General features: G+C 40.9%; 2 protein-coding genes across 3 annotated transcripts; one reads left to right on the forward strand and one right to left on the reverse strand.

Moving 5' to 3' along the window:
- The first annotated feature begins 166 nt into the window (after positions 1 to 166).
- LOC123502651 (coiled-coil-helix-coiled-coil-helix domain-containing protein 1-like) lies at positions 167 to 3499 on the forward strand. 2 transcript variants are annotated; one of them, XM_045251815.1, is made up of 4 exons: positions 167 to 317; positions 1250 to 1465; positions 2552 to 2670; positions 3338 to 3499. In XM_045251815.1, exons 2-4 carry the CDS (start codon positions 1309 to 1311, stop codon positions 3452 to 3454), a joined length of 393 nt encoding a protein of 130 aa, XP_045107750.1. In that variant the 5' UTR covers positions 167 to 317; positions 1250 to 1308; the 3' UTR covers positions 3455 to 3499. The 2 variants fall into 2 exon arrangements, with proteins under 2 accessions (XP_045107750.1, XP_045107751.1); XM_045251816.1 differs by lacking the exon at positions 167 to 317 and adding an exon at positions 326 to 469.
- Positions 3500 to 8867: 5368 nt separating this feature from the next.
- On the reverse strand, positions 8868 to 18589 carry LOC123502820 (zinc finger Ran-binding domain-containing protein 2-like). Its single transcript, XM_045252089.1, has 9 exons — positions 18435 to 18589; positions 17020 to 17072; positions 16371 to 16491; positions 15185 to 15401; positions 14216 to 14347; positions 13474 to 13619; positions 12761 to 12874; positions 9528 to 9602; positions 8868 to 9148 (listed from the first exon to the last, which is right to left on the reverse strand). Exons 1-9 carry the CDS (start codon positions 18485 to 18487, stop codon positions 9112 to 9114), a joined length of 948 nt encoding a protein of 315 aa, XP_045108024.1. The 5' UTR covers positions 18488 to 18589; the 3' UTR covers positions 8868 to 9111.
- Between the last annotated feature and the right edge of the window lie 3205 nt (positions 18590 to 21794).

The raw sequence follows: 21794 nt of genomic DNA on the forward strand, positions 1-21794 counted from the left end.
TGGAATAGAGCCTAGAAAAAAAAAAAACAATAAACAATAATTAACTCAACACACACACACACACACACACCAGGGACTGTATGCAGAGAGACAATGAAAGGAATGATTGAAGCTGTGAAGATTATGAGAAATAATGTAGCGTGCTAGAAGTAGAAATATATAGGATACGACTCCTTCAATGTCCTAATATACGTGTAATTCTTTTTTTTTTCTACTTGTCCTTTACTTGTCTACCCAGCTGGAGCGATTCCCGTCCCCCGAGCCAACTGTAGCCTGTAGCATCAAGATCAAGGCCAGGGACCGTCCCCATGACTTAGGTAACTATGCAACACTCTTTTCTGTAATCAAACACCACACAGGCTTCACGTAGACACATATTCCTGCCATTAAGAATTTGAAGGCATCAGCAGCGGAGCCAGGCAATGTGAGGGATGCCGAGAAGAGTGGCGGCGTCTCAGGAATGGTAGAGGTAGTTTGTAATGGTCGTTCTCACCCCTACTTTTATTGCCAAAGTACTCATTTTCTTAGCCCATTGATGATCTTTTGTGTCTCTCTCTCTCTCTCTCTCTCTCTGGTAATGTATATAGTGAAGGAACCAACAGCTTAATTATTGAGTAGCCTAGATACATGTATTTGTAAATCCTCTCCAGGACTGGGATGGGATGAGGCCAAATTTGTGAAATCTGAGGAGAGAAATGCAGCTCTTGTGGGGAATTAAAACGTGTATGAATGAACACTTAGTAACTCCCTGCCTGCTTCTATATTTCCAACCTCCTGTTTAACTCCAGTATGGTAACACTTTACATTGAGTTTTGGGTGTGATTAGACAATTTTATTTACATTAGGAAGGGTCTGCGGAGGTTAAAGTATCATTGGCCAGAGTCTTTACAATTTAATCCCCACATAAGTTTCTGAAGCTGTATAAAATTGCCAAATAGTAAGCAGAATGGATATGAAAATGCGTCATGGTACTGAAGGGGTAAACAGGGAGATTTCAAGACATTTATCCCTCTTTTTACCAGCTAACTCTCTCTCTAATCTGCAAGGAAACTGGCAACTAAGAGGTTTTTTTTTTTATATAACTTGGCCAGTTTTCCCCTCATACAATAAAAAGTAAGTAAATAAATAAATAAAAAATAAAAAAAAATAATGCATCACACTCTATCCCTTTAATTATGTATCCACGTTAACTATGTATCTACTACTATGCATCCACTCTCTGTATCTAACACCTCTGCTCTAATCCCAGGCCAGACGCAAAGCAACACACCCCACCAGCTGTCCACCGCCATCACCAACACCACCACCATGCGCCTCTCTCCGCTCAACCTGGGCTCCATGTACCTCGTCAACAAGCAGCGCCCCAAGAACGGCCGCTATGCTACCCGTGTGCCCTTCCCCTTCAATGGCTGCCTGCCCCTTCAGCTCAGGGACAACGTCTCTGGCAAGAGTGAAAAACAACAAAGTGAGTTTTTGGAATTGATTTTTAAGTCATCTTCTGGGGTGGTGGTGGTGGTGGTGGTGGTTGTTGTTAGTGACAGAGTGAAGGGCCTGGTATAGTGTTCTGTGGTAAGGCCAGCGATGATATATAACACCGAGATGGGGTGGTGGTAGTGGTGATAGTAATTGGCGTTAGACAAGGCATTTTTCAACAGTGCCCAGAGTTAAATGAGGTCTTGGCACTAAGATAGGGTGGTAGTAGTGGTGGTTAGTGTCAGAGTGAAGGCCCTGGTGTAGTGTTCAGTGGTAAGGCCAGCGATGGTATATAACACCGAGATGGGTGGTGGTGATAGTAAATGGCGTTAGACAATGCATTTTTCAAGTGCCCCGAGTTAAATGAGGTCTTGGCACAAAGATAGGGTGGTGGTGGTGGTGGTGGTGGTGGTGGTGGTGGTGGTGATAGTAATTGGTGCAAGAGAAGGCATTTTCAACAGTGCCTTGAGTTAAATGAGATCTAAGTTGCAGGTGTGATGCTTAACTGAAATACGCTTAGGAATACTCAGTTAGTATGCTAATCCTACTGAAATCACCCACTATTGGTTCACCAGTGCAGTAAACGTTTGATGTGGCAAAAGTTGGATAAATTGTACTGTAAATCTGTTGAACAAGCCTCATAATCAGTGTATTCTTGATGCCATAAGGCAGAAATAACACCAGAACTAGAGACCTGCCGGCTTTGATTCCTGTCACTTGTGTTACTAACTTACTTTTGGTGAGAGTTGGGAGGCAGGTCCACAGTATCTGCTTGCCACACCATGTTGACAAAGGACTGTTCTGTCTTGCCTTGCTGATCCCACACCTACCCTGTCACTGCCTCTCACCTGTTGGGCGACATTGAATGGAGAACATGTACAGTAGATAGAAACACAACCTCAGAAATGGATGCAGTGTTGAAATCCACAAACATAAACCTTTCTTCAGTTACTTGACCAAATTCACGCTAGATTGTTTTGTAATGCAATACTTGATACAAGCTTATTCCGTAACTGGCTATGTACACAAACTTAATTTTTTTTCTTCAACATAATTGGAATAAACTCTCACTTTGCAGCTAATCCATGTGTCCAGGAAATGTTCGTGATGTTTTCCTGCTTCAAGAAGAATGACTTTAATCAGGCTCTGTGTAGTAAGGAGATCCAAACCTTTGAAGCCTGTCATATCAAGCACCTGGTAAGTCTTTCCTCTCTCATCACCACTGCTTTCCAAAGCCAGAGAAAAGTGGCTTTCTCAATTGCTTCTCCTGTTAATAGTGTAGAAATCTTATTAGTTAGACTCAGGAACCATTAAAATAACCTTAAAAACCCATGTCACTATTAGAACCATTAAAACAACCTTAAAAACCCGTCACCTTAAATAGAGCCTTGACTGTAGTGGAGGTGTAGCTACAAGTGTTTCAGATATGGTGTTGAGTCTCAGTGGAGGGAGAGAAAGGCTTGGTGTGCTGGACAATTCAGTGGACTTCCTGTGACATTTCTTGGAGACCTTATAACATGCCCAAATTTAACCCAGTCATAAACTCGTACCCAGAATAAGTATGTGAATAATTTAACATGTATGCTTACTATAGTCTATCTACTGTATAAAATGGCTCCTGGGTTCAAAACATATTGTAGCTTATTGATGATGTAATTAATTTTATGTAAATAATTCTTGTTTTCTGTTGATCTACACACTTATCACAAGGACAGCTCACGTTTTTTCTTATCTAACAATCACACATTCCTCCAGGACCCCATTCAGACCAAGACCTAGGAGCCATTTCTAGAGTAAACAGACTAGTTTTATTTTATCAGCCTCTGGAAACAGTTTGTATATTGCTTTCCTCTTTTTTTTTCAGACCAATGAGAAGAGGAAGAAGGAACAAGAGAGGCGGGGCATCATGGTTCCTGGTGAGAAGCGACTTGGTCACAAGCAGCTAAATCATCTTTTGGGAAGACACAAACAACCATTGTAGTGTAAGGAGTTGTGTACATAGTGTTGAATAAAGTCTAGTTGTATATTCTTGGGTATTACTTTGCATGTGTGCTTCATTTAAGAGGGAGGTTTTGAGACATTTATCCCCTTCTCTTGGCTAACTCTTGGACCTACAAGGGGATTGGCAACTAGGTGGGGCTATTTTATTATTATTACTTTATTTTTATTAATGTCGGCCAGTTATCCCCTCACATAAAAAAATATTAAAGTGTCCTTGGTACATTTTGATGGGTGACATTTCTTACCTACTTCACTGGCCAGCATGGGGTGGTCAGCAAAAAAGTAGCAGTGGTAGTCATGAAAAGATATTCAAAACATGCCTGTAGTATATTCCAAACTCTATCTAAGCATTCAGATAATTGATTGAACCCAGCACTCACTAGAAAACCATCTAATGTTTCACAGAACTGCTCCTCCCCAGCACACACAAGCAGAACTTACATGTATCATTGATGCTGTTCCTACGTGGCCTAGTCTTGCCACTCCCTCAAGCCTCACCTTGCACTAATGCCCACAAAACATTACATATTAAAGCTCCTGGGCTTACCTCACACAGCTCTAGTTCTTGCCACATGTAGACACTTTCTGCTCCACTAAATCCCTGCCAAGAGGTAAGTTCAGTGCAGTGTTAACCTCAATGCAGTTCATGGTATGTATTCTGCTTCAACTCTCACAACTATAGTGAATCCTCCCTGTCAGTTCCACCATAATGCAAGCTGTGTCAAGGCTGTACAGGGCCTACACTGCCTCAAACAGTCCAATATTTCAACCTAACATTTTCAATAAAAGGTGCAAAGCTTAATGCCACTCAAAATATCTATCCTTACTGGTGGTACTGCATCACTAAACCTGACACTTCTGCATTTACATCTACATAATCTGTAATACATCTTACAAACAGCACAAGCACACAAATAAACTTAATGGGAGTCCACAAATAACAACTCATATATAACTGGTATATTTTTTTTTATTTCAACACAAATGAATCTCCACAGGGAATAAGTGTTCACATTATATGTAATACAGGGAAGTAAATCAAACTTCAATGAGGTGTTTGCATGAATATGAAGGTTGATCTTGAAACAAATACAGCGCTACACAGTCACCAAGCAGTGTTAGCAGTTCAGGGAGGCTTGCACTCCACTGCAGAGCCTAGAGGAATCAGCTCTATGTACTCAAAAGGTATAGAAACTGGCCACTGTTGCTGCCTTAAGAGGACACTCAAGCACATGAGATAGTCTGTTACACTGCTAAGTAGTAATAGTATACATCAACACACCTTGACCCCCAGGGAAGCCACAGGGACACCACCACCCTAATGATGCTCTGCTCTGACCCTTCACCTCAACCCTGAAACACCCTCTCCCCAAGATCAAAATAAGGGATGCTATGGATGACTGCATTGTTAAGAAGAGTGTGGCAACGACACACACACACACACACACACACACACACACACACACACACACACACACACACACACACACACACACACAGCCTTAAAGTGTGGTTGTGATGATCTGATCTTGTGAGACTTCTCAGTGAGGCCTTTACAGCAAGTGTCTGAATGAGTGTGTCATCGAATGTGTACTGAGATGACGTCTAAGATGAGTTAAATAATGGGGAAGGTGATAGGAAGACTCAAGATTGAAGTAGGAGTAGCATATCCTCTTGTTTCAACTACAAACTATGACTAGTACATTCTCACTGAAAAGAATTATAGTTGAAATGTAAGACAATACAGTTCTCCTGCTTCAGCTTGAGTCTCCTTACCATCTTGCCATCCCAGGCTGACTTGAACTCTTGGCCACCTCAGGATCTGCATGGCAAGGTGAACCAAGTGTATGTACACACACAACACAGGCTGGGAACCAGTGAATGCCTGGCAGTGACTTCTGAATGGTGAGAATGTGGCAAGCTATCAACAGGTAAGTATTGTGCAGAATGGATGTAGACGGTTCAGTCTCTGGTGTACACTTGGCCACACCGAGCGTTGTGACTGTCTCGTGACCTCCTTACACCACGGCAACTTCTTCACCATGACTCGCTTCTTTTTACTGTGACTGTCACTACAAATACACTGAGCTATGGAACAAATTTGTTGCCTGTGCTTGTTCTCTAAAATGATTTTTGATGAAACCTTTCACTATCTAATTCATCCTTCTGTCCAGAGGTACACAAGGCAATGCTATATCGTATCATTAATTCAAAGGAACCATGTAAATAATGTATAGATAAAAGTGTGTGGCATCTTATCTCTAGGGTCAGCTAGGCTTCACTTATACAACCATTATCATATATAGAATAAATTCACATAACATTCAATTAAAGTATCCTGTAAAATGTTACATTTCATAACAACATATTGAAAGACAGTAGTGTGCACACCCACACATTACTGACACACTCACCAGTGAAAGGCAAGAGTCACCACCTGGTGAAACACTCAGAGAACAGTGACAACATTCAGTACAGCTGAGTGTACAAGTGTCAAGCATCAAGTAACAGACCTCAGTGTTCTCAGTGCCAATGTTGTGTGTTCCCCAGTACTCAACACTGAGGTGAACCACAACACAACACAACACAACACACCGACAGTGAAGGGAGAGCAGGCAGACACCCAACAACTAACAACGACTGAACCGTTGGATGTTTATAATGAGAATCTCCTTCAGAAGATGAACTACAGATGGATGTTCAATTATTAATACACAAACTAGGTGAGTGGTGGGTGGGTCGCTCTTAAAACTAACCTCATAAGGACCTGTGAGCACTGATTCATGTTAAATGGAGGGGAAAATGCATAATGTCAAAAGGAAACTGTTACATAAGAGTAGGCATAGCGAGTCAATGGGAGGGAAATATCCAACAGTCTGTGGTGGGACTTGAAACAATGAGAGTCCTGCTGCAAAGTAAATATAATCAGGAACCAGGAACCACATGTTGCTTCAGGAATCATTGGCAAACATGAGAAAAGAATGGCAAGTCAACAATGCACGTGTGTGTGTGTGTGTGTGTGTGTGTGTGTGTGTGTGTGTGTGTGTGTGTGTGTGTGTGTGTGTGTGTGTGTGTGTGTGTGTGTGTGTGTGTGTGTGTGTGTGTCTGTGATGCCTGTGTGCCTACATGTACCATAATTAAGGATAGGAAACACACTTAACAACCCCCTGGAAATAAAACAAATCCATTCCCCATTCTAAACATATTAATTGGATGCCTCAAAGTCCTGCGTGTGTCTCTACCTCTTTTCCTCCCCATGCGCTGAAACCCAACCCTTGAATTTATAAGGAGGAGATTACACTGACACTAATCCTTCTCATCCCAGCATCCTGTCCTATTCTAAGAGCTCCTATCTCCATACACTCTCTCCTGTCTCAGCCAAGCAAAAGACGAATGGTTTCTGTATTAAATAACTCCCTTCTAACAATCTAATTCAATGAAAACTAACAGATCTGATTCCACATGTGAATTCTCTCCTGGTGTCTCTAATTTCTCAAGCATTTGTACAAGTGTCTTTCAATACAGAAATATGTATTCACAACGGTCATGTTTGTAGTGGTCGTAAAATTTGACTATAAACTGAGAGCCAAATTATGTAGTGGCAGTGAGGAAGATTGTAGTGTGTAGATCCCTGCTTTGGAAAGTGTCACAGTCCATGCGGCACAGGAGGCAAAAGCGCTGGTGTGCCGGCGAGCGACCCCCACGGCAGCGCCAAGCCTTACTTACAACAACACCTTACTCTACGTCTTACTCCTTACTACACAAGGAAGTCTCTGAAGAATGAAAGCATGCCCTTAACATACAGCACATGTCCCAGAAATGCAAGTGTGGAAAACTTACTACCAATGGTGACATATCTAAAGCTAACCACATCGTCGGGAAGCAGTACTCGAGTAACAGCTCAACACACTTACTCTTACTCGTTTCCTTCATCGTTTCCTTCATCAAAACCTCTCAAAAAGTGAACAATCTCATCTTAACCCCTTCAATACAGAGATGCATCTTTACCTTGTTTTTTTGTGTATGATTAGACAATTTTACTTGCATCAGGAAGGGTGTATGGAGGTCAGAAGATTAATGGTCTAAGCCTTTACTATTCTAATCCCCCACTTATGTTTCTGAAGCTGTGTAAAATCACCAAATAGTAACCAGAATGAATATGGAAATGCATCCTGGTACTGAAGGGGTTAACCTAACTGCAACAACTTCCACATAAACTTAATGAAATGTCCTGCTGTAATAAGTCTTTCCATGACAAGTTTGAGAGTAATGGTCAAATTGTCATAAATTCTCTGGTATTTCCTCCCTAATTAATAAAAGATCCTCTACAGTTACTTCAATGCAGTAACAAGTGTCACACGGACATCACCTGGCAGTCATAGGGTTAAAATACTTAGGATTAAACCCTTTTTTCAAGCAATAGTGAACTCTGCTGCATCTTTCCTCTCACCACACCCATCTACCCAGGCAAGCAGTGAGCAGGGATGGAGTCAGCAGTTACCACCCTCCCTCCCTTCCTCCCTCATTCCCTCGGCACTAAGCACCCGCATCTGCCACACACACAAGCAGGGAAGGACAAACAGAAGAGCCCCCCTCACAATGTTTTTCATCAATATGGGACACTTGATGCCTCTTGTTGGCACTCCATGTCCCTTCCTGGCACATGTTTCTGGATGGGCTATCAGGCAAAAAAAAAAAAAAAAAAAAAAAAAAACTACCAGCCAAGGAGTCCCCCTTTCCTTTTTACATTTTTTTTTTAGGGCCCATCACCTCAATGGGCCCTTTTTTTTCTCTCAATTTTTGTTGCCCTTGGCCAGTTTCCCCTCTAACTAAAAAAAAAAAAAAAAAAAAAAAAAAAAAAAACTCGGAACACTCAATGCCTTCTGCCAGCACCCACATTACTGGTTGGGCCATCAGGACATCAGGACATCAGGACGCCTGCTTCACCAACACACCACTGGGCACACACACACTTACTTAGCTACCTTCCTTAGGCTACAACTGATACACATTTGCATAGTCTGGGATAGGTCATGAGAGGTTCCACACACACACACACACACACACACACACACACACACACACACACACACACACACACACACACACACAAACACACACTTCACTGCATGTCTTGGTAGTTGTAATGCCCCAAGTGGTGGACGCCTTGCCACTCTCACAGGCCGAGTGAGAGCAAGTAAGAGCAGATGAGAGCGTCTTCTTTATCAGGAGTTGCATATACACACGTTCTTCCCTAACGATGTTCATATCCGCAGGAACAGAGAAGATTTCCAACCAATTAGTAAACATTGTATCTGTTCAGACTGAGAGAGAGAGAGAGAGAGAGAGAGAGAGAGAGAGAGAGAGAGAGAGAGAGAGAGAGAGAGAGAGAGAGAGAGAGAGAGAGAGAGAGAGAGAGAGAGAGAGAGAGAGAGAGAGAGAGAGAGAGAGAGAGCAGTTTGAGTTAATCCGTGGAAAGACAAAATACTGCTACACACCTGCCCTTGCTGCAGGTGTGTGTACGTATGTGTGTGTGAGGGGGAGGGGGCAATGGGGTTCTGCTCCTGCTCCTGCTGCTGCTGCTGCTGCTCCTGATCCTGCTGCTTGAGTTGCCACCACTCCCTCTCCACACTAGCATTATTTTCTGCAATATTTCCGGTCCCTTGAATATGACCTGGAAGAAGACAAGAGAATTTCCAAAACATCACTACATGCAAGGCAGAGGAAGGTAAGTCATTCTGTGTGCAAGTCAACAATGTCATGTGGAAGGAACTACAGCTCTGTGTGAGGCCAAGTGCGGCACACACACCAGCTATACAATGGACCAATCTTATCCACAGTTTAGGCATATTAGAGTAACAAGCAGGGAAGGATCAACATGAGGCATAACCAGCATGTATCAAGAACTTATTTATAAACACACCCCCAAAAAAGACTTAAGGGTTAAAGAGAGGAGAGCAGAAAAGGAGCATACAACTGGTAACTGTACAAACATTAATATTCCCCCATCCTCCATCTCCTCCTCCTCCTCCTCTCCACATGTGACCTGTTACCTCGACCTGGAGCGTGATCGGGTCCTGCTGTGACGCGATATCCGCCTCCTCTTCGAGCCTGAACGGTCCCCAGACCTACAATGACCAAGGCATGTAATTTTACCCTAACCACAGACATGAATTATCAACCTACACTGGTGGTCTGCCTGGTGATTGTCTTGTGTGGTGTGGTGTGGATTAGCCGCTTCAGTACCAGGACAGGTTTTCATATTTATTCTAGTTACTATTTGGTGATTTTATACAGCTTCAGAAACTTATGTGGGGGATTAAAATAGTGAAGATTCTGGCCATTAATCTTCTGACCTCCATATAGCGTTCCTTATGTCAATGAAATAAGTCTAATTGTACAAAATTCTCAAGGTAAAAAATATTCCCCAGTATTGAAGATTTGGTGATTTTATACAGCTTCAGAAACTTATGTGGGGCATTAAAATGGTGAAGAGTGTGGCTATTAATCTTCTGCCCTCCATAGACCCTTCCTAATGTCAATAAAATGGTCTAATCACACCGAAAACTCATGGTAAAAATGCATCCCAGTACTGAAGAGGTTAATTCCGTCCTAACCACAGGCAAGAGTGATGTGGTGTAGCTTGTGACTCTGTTGGTGTTGGTGGTGTGGTGTGGTGGTGTAGTGTGAGACAAGTTCCTATAAATCATGTTGTGGTTTCTCTCTAGTGTTGAGGTTGTGAGGTTACTTGTGTGTGTGTGTGTGTGTGTGTGCGTGATGGGTGTGAGTGAAGGTGATGTGCATAAGAGAGTCTGAGTAAATCACAATAAATGAATGAAGGTGATGCCTGGTAAATCTTAAGTCTAGTTATGCAAGGGAGTAAAAATTATGCACTTAGTCTTAGCACCTGAATGACTTTGGTATTACTTGACAGAAAGGTGAGGAATATCAAAGGGAACTTCATGTAGATTACTCAAGACAGAATGAGAGCACCTCCATGGATGATATGGTGAATAATTGCAGTGAAAATGATTGCTACTGGACAAAGGTTTACTGGAGTGACAAGAATAGAAGAGTAATTGTTAAGTTGTCCTTAAATATAATGAATGGAGGGACACACACACACACACACACATGAATAAAAAAAAAAAATAAATAAATAAATAAATAAGAAGGCAATAAACTGATAACTGCAAAATATATGAAGCTTCTCTCTGTCTATTTTATTCTTTTCTCTCATATACAAACACAAACACACACACTTTGCAGGTCTCTCAGACACAGGCATTCCACCACATGGCTGAGAAATAATGTAGGATTCTCTCTCTCTCTCTCTCTCTCTCTCTCACACACACACACACCCTGCTGTACAAATATGTAATGGAATAAGGATAGTCCCTCCATTTTTTTACAACACAGACACAATATAAACACCACCTCTCACACAGGAACAGAAAGACCATACCTTCATCCAATAATCTCTCTCTCTCTCTCCCTCCAAATAGCGGTGAAATAAAAGTCGCCTCTCAGTGCCTCACACACGAACATGAGTGTTTTTCGGACCTAGGGATTGATGCCATGCTTTGCGTCTAGATAAAGGGACGTACATGTAGGTCTACATGTGTATGGGTCGTGACGCATAGTGAGTTATGAACCTGATACTTGAGTAATAATATAAGGGATGGCTAACTGCTTTTCCTCAATGACAGTACTGAATAACTGCAGGGGGAAATTTTTTGCAGTTTGAAATTAGGCTGTACTTTTTGGATGGTATTGTTTGTTGGCGGACAAAGGTTTAGTTGCCATACACAACAGCAAGTTTTGAAAGAGTATTCCAGACCTCATGCATGTACGATTACATGTATTGCACAGGGGGAAGCGGCAGTTATACCAGTGTAAAAAAACTGGAATGCTTTGCTTTCCAATCTTTTACAATATAATAATAATAATAATAATAATAATAATAATAATAACAACAACAATAAAACAAAACTCAAAAGCGCCACAAAAATTAACGCCAATTTTTTTATTTTATTTATTTTTTTTTTTTCCACTCTCTCCCCTGGTGTAGTGTAATGGAGTTTCCCCGATCCGGTTTCCAGCCTTGGTCTAGATGCATAAGCGGCGCAGATGTGGGTGGCTGAGATACTATTAGGTGATCAGTTTCCGCGCCACCCCGCCAAACAGGTCTCTCTCTTCCTGACACTCATACACTCCCTCGTCCCCAGCAACTCACCACCTCTTGTTGTATCGTACTCTGAAAAGTCTCTGATACCTCGCTACGTCACACCAGACTCAAACCGTTAGCACAGACGGCGATAAACACGGGGGCTACGTGCCATATCCACATTTATCATCGCACTATTCGCATATACATTATATAACATTTCTTTCACTATTTTAGATGCCCATGTCACTAATACTTCGCCCATTCATCATCAAACATTATTCATGATGTACAAATACGTCAAAAATAACTCAAATATCCACGTTTTGGCCTGTAACATCAAGATCAAGATCAAGATCACTTGTGACGTCACGGCTCTTATGCCTTTTCGATTAAATGCCACTTTTTTGCCGAAAACAATGCTGATCCGTATATTTCTCATGTTTTCCTTCAATTTTGAGGCCATTCCAAAGTATTCCATGCGGTACAACCTCGACAGAGTGCCTGCATCATAGATAATTAAACGTCCCGCATCATTACCAGGCAAATCTGTACTAAACTATTCTGTTGTGTTCCATCAAAGCTTTCGTCGTGTAGTGCCACCTTACGGTGGGTTCCGGGAACATTGCGTCAAGACCACACACACACACACACACACACACCGTAGAATACAAGGTGAAGTCACACATTCCATGACACCAAACAATGAAAATAAAAACAAATAAATAAATAAATGAAAAAACACACTCCTGGCTTTCTCTCCCTCTTCTCTCTCAGATACTCCACATTTCACTCTTCCTCTCCCTTTCCCCTCCCCATCCCTCCCTCCCTCCCTCTTCCAGCCTTATCCCCCAACACCAGGTACGAGAAACTTCGAAAGAGATTTCAACCTTCTCAAAAATTACACCCCTGGCTTTCCCTCCCCCTCCTCCCTTTCTCACACCCTGTCCCAGAAAAAAACTTGGTACAAAAAAGACTGGAAATTACATTTATATTTTCCTCCAAGTTGCACCCTTGGCTTTCTCTTCCCTCCCCTCTCCCCAGCCCCGTCCCAGAACACCAGGTACAAGAAAGACTTCGGAAGTGATATTAACCTTTTCCTCAAAGTTACCCGTTTACCTTGACCTGGTCCGCCGCGACCTGCGAGACCGCGGCGATCGGGACTTGGAGCTGGACGTGCTGTTGTGACGTCGCCTTGACTTGGACCACGACCTTGATGATGAACGCGATGACCTGGAGACAAACGAGGACCTAGGTCATGCTGTGCTTATAAACTTAAACATATCGGTACAAATATGAAGTGTGTGTATAAAAAATTGCAAGAAAAGTGTGTGAATTATGAGTGAGGAAAAATGAAAGTGCACAACATACAATATATGAAAAAAAGAGACACAGTGAGTTATAAAGAAAAACATATTGGTGTAAATATGATGTGCATGCAGCAAAAATAGCAAGAAAAGTGTGTGAAATTATGAATGAATGAAAAATGAAGGTGCACACCACAGAATACTAGAAAAAATGACTGTGGATTATAAACAAAAACATATTGGCATAAAGTAAATCAATGGGTGACAAAGAAAGATACATAAATCAATTCAATAGATAAAAATAGACAAACTAACTCAATAGATAAATACATACACATATAAAACACACAAACCAATACAGATATACATAATATACAAAAAATACATCAAACCAGTACATTAACAGAATACAAAGGTAAATAAATGCTCAGAGAAAACGTGAAAATGTAGCAAACAGTCGTGGTGAGAGACCAAAACGTTTCTAAATATGGGCCGAAGTCTGGAGGTAAATAAATAAACCATCACCTGGACCTGGATCTTGAGGACCCTGACGAACTGGAGCGCGACCTGGAGTATGACCTTGAGCTGCGCCGACCCCTGGAGTAGGAGCGCGACCTGGACCGGGAACGCCGACCCTTGTGTGGGGAATCGTCAGTCTTCCCGTTCCTCTTCTGCCGTGAATAGAGAAAAGATATTATTATTATTACTTATTATTTTTTAATGCAAGAGTGAAATTATCTATCTTTGGGATAGTAGCTGTCTAAATTGTCTCTGTCTGTGGGTAGTAGGTGTCTAAATTGTTTCTGTCTGTGGGTAGTAGGTGTCAAAATTGTCTCTTTGGGGCAGTAAGTGTCAAAATTATCTATAAAAAATTGTGGTAATATATCTCTCATGATCTCTCAAATATTTAAGATAGTAGGTGTCAAAACTATATCTCTCTTTGTGGGTAGTAGTGTCAAAATTATCTCTAAATATCTGAGGTAGAAGCTCTCAAAATGATCTCTCTCTCTGTGGGTAGCTGTCTAAATTATCTCTCTCTCTATGAGTAATAGCTGTCAAAATTGTCTATAAAAATTTGAGGCAATATCTTCTTCATTATCTCAAAAAATTTGCAGCAATATCTCACAAAACTATCTCCAAAAATTTCTGGGCTAAACATTCTGACATGACTGATGATATTTGACAAGTTTGGTGACATTAAAATGCAACTGTATAGGATTATGAAGCTCAAAATTCTTTCTCCTATTCCCCTTTTCTCCTTCCTCACCTTGTCATCCTTTGCATCGCTCTTGTCGTCATCTTCGTCATCATTCCAGATGTCGTACTTAGAGAGATCACCGTCATCATCATCCTCGTCCTCATCATCATCGTCGTCGTCATTGGCTGGCGCTACGTGTTTCTGCAGACAAATTATGTTTTCCTCTTTTTCCTTTAACTTAACTTCCAAATTTGGTTGGACAGTTACTAGAATGGATAAAGACTGATAGATAAATAAATAAATTATCTTTTTTTATGTAGAGCAACAGAACTATAACAGAAAAAAAAGAATAATTTACGAGATTAGATGGTCAATTATTAGAATGAAGAGAGACTGATAGATAAATAAATAAGCATCAATTATCTTTTTTATGTAATGCAACAGAACTATATATATAAAAAAAAAAACATGACTAACTTCCAGGATTAGTCAGTCAGTTAATAGAGTTAATAGATTAATAAAGATAAATAAATAAGCATAAACAATCTTTTTTATGTAGGGCAACAGAACTTTTTAAGAGAAAAAAACATGGTTAACTTACAAGATTAGTTGGTCAGTTAATAGAATGAATAAAAGACTGGTAGATAAATAGATAAATAAACTAACCTATCTTTTTTATGTAAGGCAACAGACATATAAGAAGAAAAAAAAGAAAAAAAATGCAGAGGTACTGGTATCCAAACAGTTAACCTCTTCAGTACTGGGACACATTTTTACCATGAGTTTTGTGTACAATTAAAACACTTTATTGACATTAAGAAGGGTCTATGGAGGTGAGAAGATTAATGGTCTAATTCTTCACTATTATAATCCCCTACAAAAGTCTCTGAAGCTGTGTAAAATCACCAAATAGTAAGCAGAATAAATAAAAAACATGTCAAGATAGAAGGCATTAAAAGTACTCACTGGAACACAAAAGATAAACATCTTCAATCTAACCTAACCTAACCAGTGTGACCACCCCTGACCCATACCCACCTTGCTATCAGACGACGGGGGCAACTTATTCCGAAACTTCTTCTTCTTGCGGCCAAACTCGTCAAACTCATCATCGGACTCCTCGCGCTGAATGTACTCCACACCCTCGCGCTCGTTGAAGCCGCCACCATACCCTGTCCTCTCCTCAAGGTCCCCAAACTTCGGCGCATTGCACATGTTACAAGTCTGACGCCGCGCCCAGTTCACATTGCCGCACCTGAAGCAGTGGGAAGGAAGGGGAATGTTGATGTACTGTTATGTTGTTCAGACCTTTTTGATTTTTGATGTAGAACGCCCAGTTCATATTGCTACACCTAAAGCAATGTGAAGGAAGGGGAGGGTGTTGATGTACTGTTATATTGTTCAGACTCTTCTTTTTTATGTACAGGGGAAAGCTGGCCAAGGGTAAAAATTATATATGTAAAAAAAGGCCCACTTAATTCCTAGTCCCCTTGCATTTCTCTCCTTACCTGGGATGCATTTTTTTTACTATAAGTTTTGCATACGATTAGATGATTTTATTAACATTAAGAAGGGTCTAAGGAGGTCAGAAAATTAACAGCCTGAGTCTTTACTATTTCAATCCCCAACACAAGTTTCTCAAGCTGTATAAAATCACCAAATAGTAAGCAAAATAGATATGAATACATACGGTACTGGAGTTAAAAGCAATCATATCTATTTATTCTAAAGGAACATAACTCAATTTCTTGTCTACACTTTACCCAGAGCAGAGCACCAAGCTAATGGCCTTCACCACTCTACACATCACACACCACCTCAGCTGTCAGTGTTCAATAAAGTCACCTTGGGAGAAAGAGACTGATTCTGATTTGTAAAGCAGATATTTATTTGGTTAGTTGGTTGGGGAAGGGATCAGAGTGTGGAAGGGAGGGAAGTGAATCAAGTGTGTCTGTTAGTGAGGGGTTGTTGTGATAAATGACTATATTTGTGTAGAGAATGTGTCTATTGTACTGAACTAAAATCTGTTGGGAATACAAGATCATATGGCACAAGATTGCCAGTTGTGGAAAGCTGTCATTGCCCATCCAACTGCACAATAAATGGCAAATTGTGGACGTTAAATGAAAATGATGAGTGATGATGATGATGATGATGTTTATTGTACTGAACTGAACTGAAGTGTCTGAGTTAACCCTTCAGAAGGCACAGCGGACACACTCACTTGCTGCACTGCCAGTCGTCGGCGCTGAACAGCCCGTGGGACTTCTCCGCCGCAGCCTTGCCAATCTCCATCCCAAGCTGCCGTTTCTTCTCCGCACTGCTGCCACCTGACCCACTGCGCTCTGAATACCATGGAGGACACACACAAGTCACTAACAAAATCAGAATAATAATTTCCATAAGATTAATTAATTTCAATGTTAACCCCTTCAGTACTGGGATGCATTTTTTACTTTGAGATTTGTGTATGATTAGACCATTTTATTGACATTTGGAAGGGTCCATGGGGATCAGAAGATTAATGGCCACAGTCTTCACTATTCCAACCCCTCACATAAGTTTCTGATACTGTATAAAATCGCCAAATAGTAAGCAAAATGAATATGTAAACACGTCATGGTACAGAAAGAGTTAATGACCTGCAAGGGGATTGGCAAATGAGTGGGCCTTTTTTCCGTTATATTGCCCTTGGCCAGCTTTCCCCTCTTACATAAAAAAAAGATGTCTTCATTGTGTAAGTCTTGATAAAAAAGGATACTATTTTAGCCATAATAGAGAGGCAGTATAAAAAGTGTCAGGCAAAGGCTATCAGCACAAAAGCTAAAATTTTTTAATCAACAAACGGACAAACAGAACAGTGCAGGACTCACCTTTCCCACACCTGTTGCACGTACTGCGGCGAGCAAAGTTCACATTGGAGCACCTGCAACGACACCACACGTCAAAACACCTTAAAACTTCACCCCTTCAATCCAAGTAGCTTTCTGAAATGCCTAAGATCATTCAAAACTGGGCACTTTTAAGGAGACAATCTTACTATACACACAAGATATTTCACTGATTTTAAGACACCGCACGTCAGAACACCTTAAAACTTCTTTCCTTAAATCTGAGTAACTTCTTCAAACACATCAAATTAGTCTATTCCAACTCAAACCACACAAAACTGGGCACTACACACAACACACTCAAGGGCACTGATTTCAAGACAATTGTAATGACACCACACGTCAGAACACCTTGTAACTTCACCCCTTCAATCCGAGTAGCTTTCTGAAACACTTAAAATCAATCTATTCCAAACTGGACATTTACGTGGACAATTTTACTATATACACAAGATATCTCACTGATTTTAAGACCACACGTCAGAACAGCTTAAAACTACACCCCTTCAATCCAAGTAGGTTCTTCACACACACACACACACATCAAATCAGTATATTCCAACTAAAATCATACAAGACTGGACACTTTTATGCAGAGAATCTTACAATACACAACATACTTCACTGAGTTCTCTAATGCTCCTCTCTCTCTCTCTCTCTCTCTCTCTCTCTCTCTCTCTCTATATATATATATATATATATATATATATATATATATATATATATATATATATATATATATCTGTGTGACTATCTCTGTCTAATGTTCCTACTCTCTCTCTCTCTCTCTCTCTCTCTCTCTGTGTCTCTCTGATGATCCTTCCCTCTGTCTCTAATATTCCTTCTCTCTCTCATGTTCCTTATGGTGTTGACTGAGAAGGGGAGAGCACCAGGTGAGTGAAAAGTAATTGGAGGTGGGGTGGGGTGTTTGGAAGTCACCTACACCATATACCTGCCCAATAAGATAATTAATGTACAGGTGAGTGAGGTAAAGAGAGGATGCTTGGTGGCGCACAGCTCACCTGTACAATATACCTGCCCATCAAGATACTAAATATACAGGAGAGAGAGAGAGAGAGAGAGAGAGAGAGAGAGAGAGAGAGAGAGAGAGAGAGAGAGAGAGAGAGAGAGAATTATAACCCCCACCACACTCGACACATCCAAACTGTACCTTCATAGGCCTAACATTTACCATAATTAAACAGGTGACACAGCACACGCACCTCACTCAACACACACCAACACCACCAATAATGAACAAAGGAGGGAAAAATAACCACAAAAAATCTCGGCATAGCTTTTTTCTACAGACGCCTTGCTAGCCTGACCACCACCACCACCGCCTTCTCTGGTTCTTCCCTCTTCTCCGCCATTTGCCTCTAGTAACCCTCACTCACTTCGGATCCACGCACACCCAATCTCCCTCGGAAGCCTTGTACTTGGAGGACATGTCGCACACTCGCTCAGCTCAAGAGGGAGTAAACTTCATGCCCAAATTCTCCACAACGACCCCTGCCTGGTCCTCGCTTGGCGCAGCTGTTGCCAGTCCCGCGTGAATTACCTTTGCCTCTACCTCTGCCTCTGCCTCCCCTGCCGCCTTGAAAAATGGAAATATATCATCAAAATATGGAAAGATAAAAGGAAATAGGCTGAGAATAGAATAAAACATAAGAAGAACGAGAAATATACAGTCAAAATATGGAAAGACGAAGGGAAATAAGCTATGAATAGGATGAAAAATAAGAACAAGAAATATACACTCAAAATATGGAAAGACAAAAGAAAATATGCTAAGAACAGAATACAAATAAGAACAAGAAATATACATAAAAGTAGGAGCCGATACAAAGGCATTTCAATCCCTGAGACACATTTTTTATACCTTGAGTTTTGAGTGTGATTACGATTAGACCATTTTATTTACATTAGGAAGGATCTGTGGAGGTCAGGTGATTAATGGCCCAGAGTCCTCACTATTTCAATCTCCACATAAGTTTGTGAAGCTGTATAAAATCACCAAATAGTAACCAGAATGAATATGAGAAGAGAACACACACACACACGGAGAGAGAGAGAGAGAGAGAGAGAGAGAGAGAGAGTTTATTAGTTTCGCTTCTATAGTTTCTTCATGGGAACAGTAGCTGGTCTCATAACACCTGTACTCTCTCTTGGCCTCCCCACCAAAGCACACACTGCAGTCTTCCTTCTCGTCTCGACATAAGGAATCCCTGTTGGGGTGAGGCGCATTATTAACTTGCTCTAGTAGAAACACTTTGCTTTCTCACCACGACTGTCTATCAAAGGCCACAGGGATCGCAAGTCAAGTTCTCAAGAGCGTTTCTAGTTAATAACGTAGAAATCTTGTTAATCTGTCACGAGAATCACAGAAATACATGTAAAAATCAATGTGTCTTTAAGTAGAGCCTTTTGAAAATAGTGAAGGTGTGGTCAGAAGTGTTTCAGGATTGATTAGAAGTCTCTCACTGATAATTTGTCATATGCACCGTTTTCTTTCAATGCCCAGGAGCTGTCACCTCGCTCTCGATTCCACCTCCCCTACCGCCCCCTCTCCACAGGACGAATCATAGTAAAAGGCGGTATAAGGTCTCTAGGTTAATATGAAGGAATAACAGACATCAAAACAAAAATACGAAAAACGCGACTGTAATTCTCTTTTTCTCCAGAATGACCGGACGCAGCAATTCAACATTATTTTCATCTTCTTTCATTGTCTTTTTGCAATCCTCGGTCATTTCCCTTGCAGGTGAAAAATAAATAAGGTGAATGTGCAACACAAGGCCTGAAGCAGAGAAAGGAGCACTGCACAGCTCCACCATGTCTCGGGGAGCACAAGGGTCTCTCCCCGCTGTGGTAACTGTGCTATTTAGCCGCCATATGTCTGTCTCGTTCTTGTGACGGTTCGTTTGTCCCTGTGTTAAAGCTACATTGTTCCTTGTTACTCATTGTGCTTCATTCTATACAATAAATGATGCTTGTCGCTTGCGAGAATCTATAAATCTTACTATTTCCCCATATCAGTTCATCTAGTGATTTTATTTACATTATTGTTTCTTTGGTATATCGATCAGTCATTTCAACTAGCTATTTTTCTACCAGGGACAACTGAACATGCATAGAATTTACGTGGAGTGGTGATTTGATCTTTATAATCCATACATGAAGCTAAACCGTCCCAGGACCAAGACAATACTAAAGTTTATCCGGAAATTTTTACATAAAACAGCTGAACTTTGTGCACCGATTCCTCGCAAGTTATGCCGCAATATTAGTTCATCCAGACAGACTACAACTTTGAAAGGAATGAGTCGAGTGGAGGCGGGACTGCTCTGCCTCGCCACACAGCCACACAGCTGTCGGTGGTGGCCGTTGACAGGAAAAAAAAAAAAATCAATGTTTTGGGTTATCATTAGCATACCGCAAAATACAGTGTGTGTGTGTGTGTAATAATAATAATAATAATAATAATAGTGTGTGTGTGTGTGTGTGTGTGTGTGTGTGTGTGTGTGTGTGTGTGTGTGTGTGTGTGTGTGTGTGTGTGTGTGTGTGTGTGTTATGAAGGCTATATAGCACAACTCTGGTTACTGATAAATAATTAACATTGTCTGTCATTTACCTATACTATAAGCAGAGAGAGAGAGAGAGAGAGAGAGAGAGAGAGAGAGAGAGAGAGAGAGAGAGAGAGAGAGAGAGATATTACGTGGGGAATGTGAGAGAAGGTTGCATGTAGCCTAACCAGTGGTAGGGGTGCAATGCAAGTAACCAATACAAACCGTGTACAGTGAGGCGTGTACATTGTGATGATGAAGCAGAGGTGGTGACACACACACACACACACACACACACACACACACACACAGGATACAAGGACTGACAGGTGTGGTGCCTCCCCTACACCTGACACCCCACAAAATGCGTACAGCCACATAAACACATTTCCTGTAATAAAAAGGGAACAAAAATACAGGAAACGTGATTTAAGCGGCAGTTTTGCAAGGATTTTAGATTATCATTTGAAAAAATAATATATAAATAAGAAAAAAAAAATAAAATTGATAAAACACGCCCATGAATACCCGACTTGTGGCCTTTGACAGACGTATAATCATGTGGCAATAAAAAAAAAAAGAGGAAACAAGAGGAAAAAAAGAGGAAAGTATACAAAATGGTAGCGTAGGATCTCTAACAGACGTATAATCATGTGGCGAAAAAGAGGAAAAAAGGAGGAAATAAAGAGGAAACAAAGAGGAAAAAAAGAGGAAATAGAAGAAAAAAAGGAAAAAAATACAAAATGGTACCAAGATATCAATATTTTCACACGACCAAATAAATTATGTTCAGATCTTTTTATTTTTCCTCTCTACGTCCATATTTGGTTCATATATTCTCTGGGTCTGTGACATTATGTACACTTTGACAATTACACGTCTAGGGTCTATGGAGGTCAGAAGATTAATGGCCAGAGTCTTCACTACTCTAATCCCCCAACATAATTTTCTGAAGCTGTATAAAATCACCAAATAGTAACTAGAATGAATATAGAAACGCGTCATGATATTGAAGAGATTATAAAAGAGCTCTATCAAGCGGCCGTGAGTTACCTCGTCTTCTGGCAAAGTATACCCTGAAAAATCACAAGAAAACGGCTTTTAACGGGAAACCAAAGCAAAAACTTGAAAAAATGGGACACTCGACATTTACATAGGCAATCTCGTGTCGCTTCGCATCTGGAGTCATCC

Source organism: Portunus trituberculatus, chromosome 12, assembly GCF_017591435.1.
Source record: "Portunus trituberculatus isolate SZX2019 chromosome 12, ASM1759143v1, whole genome shotgun sequence".
NCBI lineage: Eukaryota > Metazoa > Arthropoda > Malacostraca > Decapoda > Portunidae > Portunus > Portunus trituberculatus.

Coding starts and splice junctions, on each gene's coding strand:
- LOC123502651 (XM_045251815.1), top strand. CDS start 1,309: ATGCGCCTCTCTCCGCTCAACCTGGGCTCCATGTACCTCGTCAACAAG. Junction 1,466..2,551: donor CAAGAGTGAAAAACAACAAA/GTGAGTTTTTGG, acceptor CTCACTTTGCAG/CTAATCCATGTGTCCAGGAA. Junction 2,671..3,337: donor CCTGTCATATCAAGCACCTG/GTAAGTCTTTCC, acceptor TTTTTTTTTCAG/ACCAATGAGAAGAGGAAGAA.
- LOC123502820 (XM_045252089.1), bottom strand. CDS start 18,487: ATGTCCTCCAAGTACAAGGCTTCCGAGGGAGATTGGGTGTGCGTGGAT. Junction 15,402..16,370: donor GACGACTGGCAGTGCAGCAA/GTGAGTGTGTCC, acceptor CCACTGCTTCAG/GTGCGGCAATGTGAACTGGG. Junction 12,875..13,473: donor TCCTCAAGATCCAGGTCCAG/GTGATGGTTTAT, acceptor GTTTGTCTCCAG/GTCATCGCGTTCATCATCAA.